The sequence below is a fragment of the Rana temporaria genome, chromosome 2 (assembly GCF_905171775.1).
Source record: "Rana temporaria chromosome 2, aRanTem1.1, whole genome shotgun sequence".
Classification (NCBI taxonomy): Eukaryota; Metazoa; Chordata; class Amphibia; order Anura; family Ranidae; genus Rana; species Rana temporaria.
Genome location: NC_053490.1, coordinates 8866123 through 8879161, shown reverse-complemented (window position 1 = coordinate 8879161; position 13039 = coordinate 8866123). Strand labels below are relative to the sequence as shown.

At 51.3% G+C, this 13039-nt stretch overlaps 1 protein-coding gene across 1 annotated transcript; it reads right to left on the bottom strand.

Annotated features, from left to right (window-relative positions):
* Positions 1–580: 580 nt before the first annotated feature.
* LOC120928806 (cytochrome c oxidase assembly factor 6 homolog) lies at positions 581–12096 on the bottom strand. The gene is made up of 3 exons (XM_040339813.1): positions 11990–12096; positions 5541–5691; positions 581–838 (listed from the first exon to the last, which is right to left on the bottom strand). Exons 2-3 carry the CDS (start codon positions 5682–5684, stop codon positions 740–742), a joined length of 243 nt encoding a protein of 80 aa, XP_040195747.1. The 5' UTR covers positions 5685–5691; positions 11990–12096; the 3' UTR covers positions 581–739.
* Positions 12097–13039: the final 943 nt, after the last annotated feature.

Below are 13039 nucleotides of genomic sequence, written 5' to 3'. Positions count from 1 at the left end.
GTGAATGGAGCCTTAGGCTGCATTCACACCTAAGCGTAGGCAATTTGCGGCGTTTTTTACCGCGACAAATTGCGGCGTTTTTTACTGCGATTTGCCGCGACAAAACGCAGCGTTTTTTACCGCGCTTTTGTACAGGTCATTGGTACCAATGGAAAACACCCAAGCCGCCCAATTTGCGCGTCAAAAAAAGGGTCCGGGACTTGTTTGAAATTCAGGCGTTTTAGGGAATAATGTTATTTTTCCCCTCTAGCGTCTTTGAGCGTCGCGCTTCAGGCGACAAAACGCTCAGGTGTGAATGCGGCCTTAGTGATTAAATAGGAGGTTATACTTCCACCGCAATAAGCTGTGAGGCTGCAGCCTTCTGCCCCATCACCATTGGCTGTTCCATAAAAGGATCACCTCCAATAGGACCCCGAGACCAGTGATGGAGAACCTCGGCACCCCCCCGGATGTTTCGGAACTGCATCTCCCATGATGATCCACTCCAACTCGGGGCATCATGGGAAATGTAGTTCCAACACATCCGGGGGTGCCGAGGTTCTCCATCACTGTCCTAGACAGACGCCACACACTTCATATATATATATATATAGTCCAAAGTCATTTAATAAATTCTGTATATACAAAGCAGAGCAGAACCCGCGGGGTGGTCTTCAGATTTGGTTTCCGGCTCCCAATAAAAGGCGATCTAGAACGTGGAGTCTTTATAGAAAGCCCAGTCTCTGTAATGAAAGGCGCGCTAGGAGTTCTTGGCGGTTTCTGCCAGCGGCTCAAACCCTTTGCGCTCCATTTCGGCTTTATACTTCAGATAATCTCGTCTCTTATCAAAGTATTTAATCTGGAGAGAGAAAAAGAGAGAAAAAATGATCAGTCGATATTTTATCCGACTACCGACCCTGGAAGAGCCAAATTCTGTACAACGTAGGACCGCTTCAGATCCACAAGATTTACTAATTTACTAATAGGTGGCAGTGATGGGCACTGATGGGTTTCAATAATGGGCACGGATGGGTTGCAATAATGGGCACGGATGGGTTGCAATAATGGGCACTGATGGGTTGCAATAATGGGCACTGATGGGTGGCAATAATGGGCACTGATGGGTGGCAATAATGGGCACTGATGGGTGGCAATAATGGGCACTGATGGGTGGCAATAATGGGCACTGATGGGTGGCAATAATGGGCACTGATCGGTGGCAATAATGGGCAGCATTATTAAGTGGCACTGATTGGCTCCACTGGTGGGCATTGATAGGTGGCATTCATGGGCATCTCCTTCATTGATGTACGCTGGTGAGGCTGCACTGATGGGCGCCGATGTGCGGCACTGACTGGGAGGTGGCACTGGTGGGCACTGAGAAGTGGCACTAATAGGTGGCAGTGATGGGTGGCAATAATGGGCACTGATGGGTGGCAATAATGGGCACTGGTAGGTTACACTGATAGGCAGCATTATTAATTGGCACCACTGGTGGGCAATGATAGGTGGCATTCATGGGCATCTCCTTCACTGATGTACACTGGTGAGGCTGCACTGATGGGCACCGATGTGCGGCACTGACTGAGAGGTGGCACTGAGAAGTGGCACTAATAGGTGGCAGTGATGGGTGGCAATAATGGGCACTGATGGGTGTCAATAATGCGCACTGATCGGCACGGGTAGGTTACACTGATAGGCAGCATTATTAAGTGGCACCGATTGGCACCACTGGTGGGCATTGATAGGTGGCACTGACAGGCGGTATTTTAGGGCACAGATGAGGCAGAATTGCCTCTTCCTCTTTGGGACCGATGTCCCTTGTAAACAAGCCGGTGATCGGCTTTTTTTTCTCCTCATGCTGACAGAAAAAAAAAAAAAAAAAAGATTACCGATCCTTTGTTTACATCATGTGATCAGCTGTCATTGGCTGACAGCTGATCACGTGGCAAGGGGCCGGGACCGACCCCTTACACGGAGCGGTGATCACCCGAGTCTCAGGGACTCGGTGATCACAGCGCGTGCCGCGCGCACCCTGCAGGGGAGGACGTCTATTGACGGCCTCTCGGATTTTTAGGCCCGCGCCGTGGCCGTCATTCGGCTATAGCGCGGGCCCCCAGTGGTTAACTGACTATTGCGCAGTCGTGCGACCGTACACCCAAATAAAGTGTACACCGATATAGAAGTAGCGTCATGTCACCACTGAGTATAAAAGAGGAGAGAGGCGCCTCTAAGTGTAGCAATATGGTTACATTTAATGAAGGGACAACATTTAGAAACGTATTGCTACACTTAGAGGCGCCTCTCTTCTCTTTAACCACTTCTGGACCGCCCAGTATATATATATATATATATATATATATATATATACACACCCCGGCACTTTAAAAAGGGATAGCTGCCATAACCCAGGTACCCATCTCTTCAGGCGGTGGTCTAGTTTATGATAATGGTGGTCTCTGCCGTGGATTCGCCGCAAGATCACCGTTATCGGCAGCGGGAGAGCGGCGGAGGGGGATCGGTCCTCTCTCGTGCTGGGTATGGAGACGAGTGAGGGGCAAGATGGCCCCCATCCATCTCCGTATCATAGCAGGGGGCGGGCATGACGTCCAAAGGTCACTTCCGCCCTTAGCTCTTAAAGGGACATTTATTTTTTATTGCATTTTAGTGTAAATATGAGACGTGACGTCTTTTTGACCCCAGATCTCATATATAAGAGGACCTGTCATGCTTTTCTCTATTACAAGGGATGTTTACATTCCTTGTAATAGGAATAAAAGTGACACCATTTTATTATTTTTTAAAACAGTGTCAAAATAAATAAAATAAAGAAGAAAAAGAAAAAAGGGCCCCATCCTGACGAGCTCGCGCACAGAAGCGAACGCATACGTGAGCAGCGCCCGCGGGGCTCGACAAATCCCGGTCGCCAGGACTTTTTTTTTTTTGTGTGAAGTCCCCAGCTCTTCCTTGTGTAAGCTGGCGCCATCTGGTGGTGGCCGTTGGTATTACAAGTTAAGCATTACAAGTTAAACAGCAGTTCTAATGTAATTTTTCACTATTTTCACTGCCATCTTCTTCCCTCTAATTAGAACCCCCAAACATTATATATATTTTTTATCCTAACACCCTAGAGAATAAAATGGCGATCGTTGCAATACTTTCTGTTACGCAGTATTTGCGCAGCGGTCTTACAAGCGCACTTTTTGGGGAAAAAATTACACTTTTTTTAATTAAAAAATAAGACAACAGTAAAGTTATCCCCATTTTTTTTTAATATTATGAAAGATAATGTTACACCGAGTAAATTCATACCCAACATGTCACGCTTCAAAATTGCGTCCGCTCGTGGAATGCCGACAAACTTTTACCCTTTAAAATCTTCATAGGCGACATTTAAAAAACTCTACAGGTTGCATGTTTTGAGTTACAGAGGAGGTCTAGGGCTAGAATTATTGCTCTCGCTCTACCAATCGCGGCGATACCTCACATGTGTGGTTTGAACACCGTTTACATATGCGGGCGCTGCTCACGTATGTGTTCGCTTCTGCGCGCGAGCTCGTCGGGACGGGGCGCGTTTTCTGGCTCCTAACTTTTGCTAGATTCCAAGCAAATTTGAGCGCCCGTATATGATAACGGTGTTCAAACCACACATGTGAGGTATCGCCGCGATTGGTAGAGCGAGAGTAATAATTCTAGTGCTAGACCTCCTCTGTAACTTAAAACATCCAGCCTGTAGAATTTTTTCAAAGTCGCCTATGGAGATTTTTTAAGGGTAAAAGTTTGTCGCCATTCCACGAGCGGACGCAATTTTGAAGCGTGACATGTTGGGAATGAATTTACTCGGCGTAACATTATCTTTCACAATATAAAAACAAAATTGGACTAACTTTACTGTTGTCTTATTTTTTAATTAAAAAAAGTGATTTTTTTCCCCAAAAAAAGTGCGCTTGAAAGACCGCAAATACGGTGTGACAGAAAGTATTGCAACGACCGCCATTTTATTCTCTATGTTGTAAAAAAAAAAGTATAATGTTTGGGGGTTCTAAGTAATTTTCGAGCAAAAAAAAAATTGTTTATAACAACATATCTGAAAGAGAGGCTCGGTCCTTAACCACTTCAGCCCCGGACCATTATGCAGGTAAAGGACCCGGCCAGTTTTTGCGAATTCGGCACTGCGTCGCTTTAACTGACAATTGCGCGATCGTGCGATGTGGCTCCCAAACAAAATTGGCGTCCTTTTTTCCCCACAAATAGAGCTTTCTTTTGGTGGTATTTGATCACCTCTGCGGTTTTTATTTTTTGCGCTATAAACAAAAATAGAGCGACAATTTGGAAAAAAATTCAATTCTTTTACTTTTTGCTAAAATAAATATCCCCAAAAATATATATAACATCTTTTTTCCTCAGTTTAGGCCGATACGTATTCTTCTACCTATTTTTGGTAAAAAAAAAAAACGCAATAAGCGTTTATCGATTGGTTTGCGCAAAATTTATAGCGTTTACAAAATAGGGGATAGTTTTATGGCATTTTTATTAATTTTTTTTTTTTTTACTACTAATAGCGGCGATCAGCGATTTTTTTTCGTGACTGCGACATTATGGCGGACACATCGGACAATTTTGACACATTTTTGGGACCATTGTCATTTTCACAGCAAAAAATGCTATAAAAATGCACCGATTACCGCTATGGCGGTGAAGGAGTTACCCACTAGGGGGCGCATGTGACCTCATGTGTGTTTCTAACTGCATGGGGGGGGGGTGGGGCTGAACGTGTGACGTCATTGATCGTCGTTCCCTATATCAGGGAACAGACGATCACTGACTTTGCCACACAGAAGAATGGAGGTTTGTTTAGACTCACCTCTCCCCGTTCTTCAGCTCCTGTGACTGGCGGCGATCGGGCGCCGTCACAGAGCTTCGGACCGGGGTCGTGAGCGTGTCTGCCGGTGACTTGTCGGTATGGTTCCCCTATCGAGATGGTTCCTGTCGTGACTGCGCAGGCGACGGAAATCTCTGAACCTCTGGCGGCATCCAGGCTCATTCCTTAACGTCCCCATGGATTGGAGGATGTTAAAAAAAGAGCCAGGAGGCCGACTGGCCACTTACCTTAAATTCCACATCGCCCTGGAGGTTCGGTGATTTTCGTCGGCAAGGATTGCGCCTGCGCAAGTCAAGGCAGGAACCATCTCGATAGGAGGAACCATATCGTCAGATCACCGGCACCTGCCGATTGTTCAGTACACGGGGAGAACAGTGAACGGCCTATGTAAACAAGGCAGATCGCCGTCCTGTTAGTAGTCACGACAGGAACCATCTCGATAGGGGAACCATACCGACAAGTCACCGGCAGACATCGAGTCTGTGGTACCCCCGCCGCTGGGCTCCCCCGACACGCGGACCTGATCGGATCGCTTGCGTGAAAGGGCCCGAGTGCGGGTCTGGGTGGGTGCGGGACTCGTTCTGGGTGGACGTCAGTGGCTGGGATCTGATTGGCTGCCATCTCCATTTTCTAAAATGTAACGGTGACGCCGGCTGGCGGCAGTGATCATGTGACCTACCCATGTCAGCGGACAGCTCTGCTCATAGCCCTTCCTGATCTGCTGGCACTTGTCCTTGTCCTCCTTGGTGTCATCCAGGCATTGCCAGTAGCGGTCCCTGGAGTCCCAGCATGCCTTTCTCTCCTGAGCCGAGGGCGCCGCCATCTTCTTCCTGCACAGAACAGAGAAATCATTCCATGTGGTCACCTGTGTCCCAGGACCCCAACACCACTCCATCGTCCCAGGACCCCAACTCTGCTCCATCGTCCCAGGACCCCAACACCACTCAGTCATTCCAGGACCCCAACTCTGCTCCATCGTCCCAGAACCCAACACTACTCAGTCTTCTCAGGACACCGCAACTCTGCTCCATCGTCCCAGGTCCCCAACTCTGCTCCATCGTCCCAGGACCCCAACACCACTCAGTCATTCCAGGACCCCAACTCTGCTCCATCGTCCCAGGACCCCAACACTACTCAGTCATTCCAGGACGCCACTCTGCTCCGTCGTCCCAAGACCCAACACCACTCAGTCATTCCAGGACCCAACTCTGCTCCATCGTCCCAGGACCCCAACACAACTCAGTCATTCCAGGACCCCAACTCTGCTCCATCGCCCCAACTCCGCTCCGTCGTCCCAGGAGCCCAACACTACTCAGTCATTCCAGGACCCCAACTCTGCTCCGCCGTCCCAGGACCCCAACTCTGCTCCATCGTCCCAGGACCCCAACTCTGCTCCATCGTCCCAGGACCCCAACACCACTCAGTCATTCCAGGACCCCAACTCTGCTCCATCGCCCCAACTCCGCTCCGTCGTCCCAGGAGCCCAACACTACTCAGTCATTCCAGGACCCCAACTCTGCTCCGCCATCCCAGGACCCCCAACTCCGCTCCGTCGTCCCAGGACCCCAACACCACTCAGTCATTCCAGGACTCCAACTCCACTCCGTCGTCCCAGGACCCCAACACTACTCAGTCATTCCAGGACCCCAACTCTGCTCCGTCGTCCCAGGAGCCCAACACTACTCAGTCATTCCAGGACCTCAACTCTGCTCCATCGTCCCAGGACCCCAACACCACTCAGTCATTCCAGGACCTCAACTCTGCTCCATCGTCCCAGGACCCCAACACCACTCAGTCATTCCAGGACCCACAACTCTGCTCCATCGTCCCAGGACCCCAACACTACTCAGTCATTCCAGGACCTCAACTCTGCTCCATCGTCCCAGGACCCCAACACCACTCAGTCATTCCAGGACCCACAACTCTGCTCCATCATCCCAGGACCCCAACACCACTCAGTCATTCCAGGACCCCAACTCTGCTCCATCGTCCCAGGACCCAACACTACTTAGTAATTCCAGGACCCCAACTCTGCTCCGCCGTCCCAGGACCCCAACTCTGCTCCGCCGTCCCAGGACCCCCAACTCTGCTCCTTCGTCCCAGGAGCCCCAACTCTGCTCCTTCGTCCCAGGAGCCCAACTCTGCTCCATCGTCCCAGGAGCCCAACTCTGCTCCAACATCCCAGGACCCCAACACTACTCAGTCATTCCAGGACCCCAACTCTGCTCCATCGTCCCAGGACCCCAACTCTGCTCCATCATTCCAGGACCCCAACTCCGCTCCGTCGTCCCAGGACCCCAACTCCGCTCCGTCGTCCCAGGACCCCAACTCCGCTCCGTCGTCCCAGGACCCCAACTCTGCTCCGTCGCCCCAGGACCCTAACTCTGCTCCGTCTCCCCAGGACCCCAACTCTGCTCCGTCGCCCCAGGACCCCAACTCTGCTCCGTCGCCCCAGGACCCCAACTCTGCTCCGTCGCCCCAGGACCCTAACTCTGCTCCGTCTCCCCAGGACCCCAACTCTGCTCCGTCGTCCCAGGACCCAACACCACTCAGTCATTTCAGGACCCCAATTCTGCTCCATCGTCCCAGGCCCCAACACCACTCAGTCATTCCAGGACCTCAACTCTGCTCCATCGTCCCAGGACCCCAACTCTGCTCCATCGTCCCAGGACCCCAACTCTGCTCCAACATCCCAGGACCCCAACACTACTCAGTCATTCCAGGACCCCAACTCTGCTCCATCGTCCCAGGACCCCAACTCTGATCCATCATCCCAGGACCCAACACCACTCAGTCATTCCAGGACCCCAACTCTGCTCCATCGTCCCAGAACCCCAATTCTGCTCCATCGTCCCAAGACCCCAACTCTGCTCCATCGCCCCAGGACCCAACACCACTCAGTCATTCCAGGACCCCAACTCTGCTCCATCATACCAGGACCCAACACCACTCAATCATTCCAGGACCCCAATTCTGCTTTACTGTCCCAGGACCCCAACTCTGCTCCATCGCCCCAACGCTGCTCCATCGTCCCAGGACCGCAACTCTGCTCCATCGCCCCAGGACCCAACACCACTCAGTCATTCCAGGGCCCCAACTCTGCTCCATCGTCCCAGGACCCCAACTCTGCTCCATCGTCCCAGGACCGCAACTCTGCTCCATCGTCCCAGGACCCCAACACCACTCAGTCATTTCAGGACCCCAACTCTGCTCCATCGTCCCAGGACCCCAACTCTGCTCCATCGTCCCAGGACCCCAACTCTGCTCCATCGTCCCAGGACCCCAACACCACTCAGTCATTCCAGGACCCCAACTCTGCTCCATCGCCCCAGGACCCCAACACCACTCGGTCATTTCAGGACCCCAACTCTGCTCCATCGTCCCAGGCCCCAACACCACTCAGTCATTTCAGGACCCCAACTCTGCTCCATCGTCCCAGGACCCCAACACCACTCAGTCATTCCAGGACCCAACACCACTCAGTCATTCTAGAACCCCAACTCTGCTCCATCGTCCCAGGACCCCAACTCTGCTCCATCGTCCCAGGACCCCAACTCTGCTCCATCGTCCCAGGACCCCAACACCACTCAGTCATTCCTGGACCCCAACACTACATAGTCATTGCAGGACACCAATTCTGCTCCACCGTCCCAAGACACAACACTACTCAGTCATTCCAGGACCCCAACACTACTTAATCATTCCAGGGCCCCAACACTACTCCATCGTCCCAGGACCCGAACACCACTCAGTCATTCCAGGACCCCAATTCTGCTCCATCGTCCCAGAACCCAACAGTACCCAGTCATTCCAGGACCCCAACACTACTCAGTCATTCCAGGAACCCAACTCCGCTCCATCATCCTGGGACCTCCACACAGTTCAGTCATTCCAGGAGCCCACAGCTGCTCAGTTCTCCAGGGACATCAGCAACACTCTGTGAACCCATGACCCTGACTTTTCTTCATCATCTTGGTACCTCAATTCTACTTTGTCATCCTGAGACGGGACCCCAAACTCTGCTATGTCATCTCACAATATCAGAATCACTCAGTTGGGGGTCCCAGGAATGATAGAGTATGGCTTAGGTCCTAGAATGACAGAGCACAGCTGGGGTCCCCAGATGATGAAGCAGAGTTGGAGCGGGTCCTGGGATGACTGAGCAGTGCTGATGTTCCAAGATGACTGAGCAGTGTTGGGGGGGGGGTCACTGGATTGATTGAGCATGGCTGAGGTCACAGGATGATAGAGAAGAATTGGGGTCTTAGCAGAACAACGTTGCGCTAATGTCCCAAGACGACAGAGCAGATTCGGAGTCCCTGGATAGCCGAGTGGTAGAGCTGCACGATTCTGGATAAAATTAGAACCACGATTATTACCATTTTATTCTCTAGGGTCTCTGTAATATATATAATGTTTGGGGGTTCCAAGTCATTTTCTAACAAAAAATACAGATTTTAACTTGTAAGCCCCCCAAGTTCTGCTCTGTCATCCCAGGACCTCAACATCTTGGGAACCAAACATTGCTCCACCATCCTGGGACCTCAGCACCGCTTAGTCATCCCGGGACCTTGGCTTTTCTCCATCGCCCAGGAACCCCCAACTCTACTCCATCATGTTGGCACTCTAGTTCTGCTCTGTCATCCCAGGACCATACCTCGACTCTGTCTTCTTGGGAACCCAACATTCCCCACCATCCTGGGCCCTTAGAATTACGCAGTATCCTGGAACCTCTGCACCACTTAGTCTTTTCTCCATCATCTAGGAACCCCAACTCTGCTAGATCATCTTGGCACCCTAGTACTGTCATCTTGGGAACCCAACGCCTCTCTGTCATCCTGGGACCTCAGTACCGTTTAGTCATCCCGACACCCTGACTTTCCTCCATCATCCAGGAACCCCAATTCTGCTCCACCATGAATGATGGAACCCTAGTTCTGCTCTGTCATCCCAGGACCTCAACATCTTGGGAACCCAACATTACTCCACTATCCTGGGACCTCAGCACCGCTTAGTCATCCCAGGACCCTGGCGTTTCTCCATTATCCAGGAACCCCAACTCTGCTCCATCATCCTGGGCCCTTAGAACTATGGAGACCCCCAACTCCGCTATGTCATCCTAGGGCAGTGATGGAGAACCTTGGCACCCCAGATGTTTTGGAACTGCATTTCCCATCATGCTCATGCACTCTGCAGTGTAGTTGAGCATCACAGGAAATGTGGTTCCAAAACATCTGGGGTGCCAAGGTTCTCCATCACTGCCCTAGGGCCTCAGCACCACTTAGTCATCCTGGGGCCCTGACTTTTCCCCATCATACAGGAACCCCAACTTTGCTCCATCATGTTGGCACGTTAGTTCTGCTCTGTCATCTCAGGACCATAACTCTACTCTGTCTTCTTGGGAACCCAACATTCCCCACCATCCTGGGCCCTTAGAATTACGCAGTATCCTGGGACCTCTGCACCACTTAGTCATCCCAGGACCTTGCCTTTTCTCCATCATCCAGGAACCCCAACTCTGCTATATCATCTTGGGAACCCAACATTGCTCCACCATCCTGGGCCCTTAGAATTACGCAGCATCCTGGGACCTCTGCACCACTTATTCACCCCAGGACCTTGCCTTTTCTCCATCATCCAGGAACCCCAACTCTGCTATATCATCTTGGCACCCTAGTACTGTTATCTTGGGAACCCAACATTGCTCCACCATCCTGAGCCCTTAGAACTATGCAGTATTCTGGAGACCACCCCCCCCCCCCCCAACTCCTCTCTGTCATCCTGGGACCTTAGCACTGCTTAGTCATCCCGACACCCTGACTTTCCTCCATCATCCAGGAACCCCAATTCTGCTCCATCATGATGGCACCCTAGTTATGCTCTGTCATTCCAGGACCTCAACATCTTGGGAACCCAACATTTCTCCACAATCCTGGGACCTCAGCACCACTTAGTCATCCCAGGACCCTGGCGTTTCTCCATCTTCCAGGAACCCCAACTCTGCTCCATCATGTTGGCACGCTAGTTCTGCTCTGTCATCTCAGGACCATAACTCTACTCTGTCATCTTGGGAACCCAACATTCCCCACCATCCTGGGCCCTTAGAATTACGCAGTATCCTGGGACCTCTGCACCACGTAGTCATCCCAGGACCCTGGCGTTTCTCCATCTTCCAGGAACCCCAACTCCGCTCCATCATCTTGGCACCCTAGTACTGTCATCTTGATAACCCAACATTGCTCCACCATCCTGGGCCCTTAGAACTATGCAGTATTCTGGAGACCCCCCCCCCCCCCCAACTCCTCTCTGTCATCCTGGGACCTCAGCACTCACCCTGACCTTCCTCCATCATCCAAGAACCCCAATTCTGCTCCATCATGTTGGCACCCTAGTTATGCTCTGTCATTCCAGGACCTCAACATCTTGGGAACCCAACATTTCTTCTCCACAATCCTGGGACCTCAGCACCACTTAGTCATCCCAGGACCCTGGCGTTTCTCCATCTTCCAGGAACCCCAACTCCGCTCCATCATCTTGGCACCCTAGCACTGCTCTGACATCTTGGAAACCCAACATTGCTCCACCAATCTGAGCCCTTAAAACTATGCAGCATTCTGGAGACCCCCCCCCCCCCCCTAACTCCGCTATGTCATCCTGGGACCCTGACTTTTCCCCATCATCCAAGAAACCCCAAATCTGCCCAATCATATTGGCACCCCAGGTTCTGCTCTGTCATCCCAGAACCTCAACTCTCCTCTATCATCTTGGGAACCCAACTTTGCGCCATCATCTCGGGACCTCATCACTACGCATGTATGCTCTATCATCTTGGACCCCAGTTCTGCTCTGTCCCCTTTATCTACCGGGGACCCCAACTCTGCTTCAACACCCCCAGCACCCCCTTTCCCCCCCCCCTGCAAACCTGAACCCTTGGCCCCAGCACTACTGAGAAACCCAGGAACCCTCTGTGTGCACCTCATATACAAACCCCAGCATGGCTGAGGTCATGCACAGTAATCTCCTTCAAATATCCTGTTACCCCCTCCCCCCCAGCCTGGAATCTGATTGGTGGATTTGGGGAACAATGACAGTGTGATCAATCCATACAGAACAATTCTATGTCCTCACCTGCTCAGGAGGACCTTCACACCACCCAATCGACGCACACTGATGACGTCAGACACTTGACACAAAGCTACATTTTCTAATAATTCTACAAGAAGTCATGTCCTCGTCACTGGTCTCCAAGAAAATGGCCGCCAGCTCTCTCTTATCACCGTGTGCTTGCAGCAGCAGCCACAACAGCGCCACCTGCTGCCACGTCGAGGGATAATAGGAGGCAGAAGCGCACAGGCTGCCCTCTGCTGGTCAAAATCCAGAAGGCAGCTGGACACAATTAATACAATATATATACACTCCTTCAAAGGGAATACAGAGACTGCAGACATATTACAGGAGATGATCAGAGACTGCAGACATGATACAGGAGATGATCAGAGACTGCAGACATACTTCAGGAGATGGTCAGAGACTGCAGACATACTACAGGAGATGGTCAGAGACTGCAGACATAGTACAGGAGATGGTCAGAGACTGCAAACATACTACAGGAGACGGTCAGAGACTGCAGACATACTACAGGAGATGGTCAGAGACTGCAGACATAGTACAGGAGATGGTCAGAGACTGCAGACATAGTACAGGAGATGGTCAGAGACTGCAGACATACTACAGGAGATGATCAGAGACTGCAGACATAGTACAGGAGATGGTCAGAGACTGCAGACATGATACAGGAGATGGTCAGAGACTGCAGACATTGTACAGGAGACGGTCAGAGACTGCAGACATACTACAGGAGATGATCAGAGACTGCAGACATAGTACAGGAGATGGTCAGAGACTGCAGACATGATACAGGAGATGGTCAGAGACTGCAGACATTGTACAGGAGATGGTCAGAGACTGCAGACATACTACAGGAGATGGTCAGAGACTGCAGACATTGTACAGGAGACGGTCAGAGACTGCAGACATACTACAGGAGATGGTCAGAGACTGCAGACATACTACAGGAGATGGTCAGAGACTGCAGACATAATACAGGAGATGGTCAGAGACTGCAGGCATAATACAGGAGATGGTCAGAGACTGCAGACATACTACAGGAGATGGTCA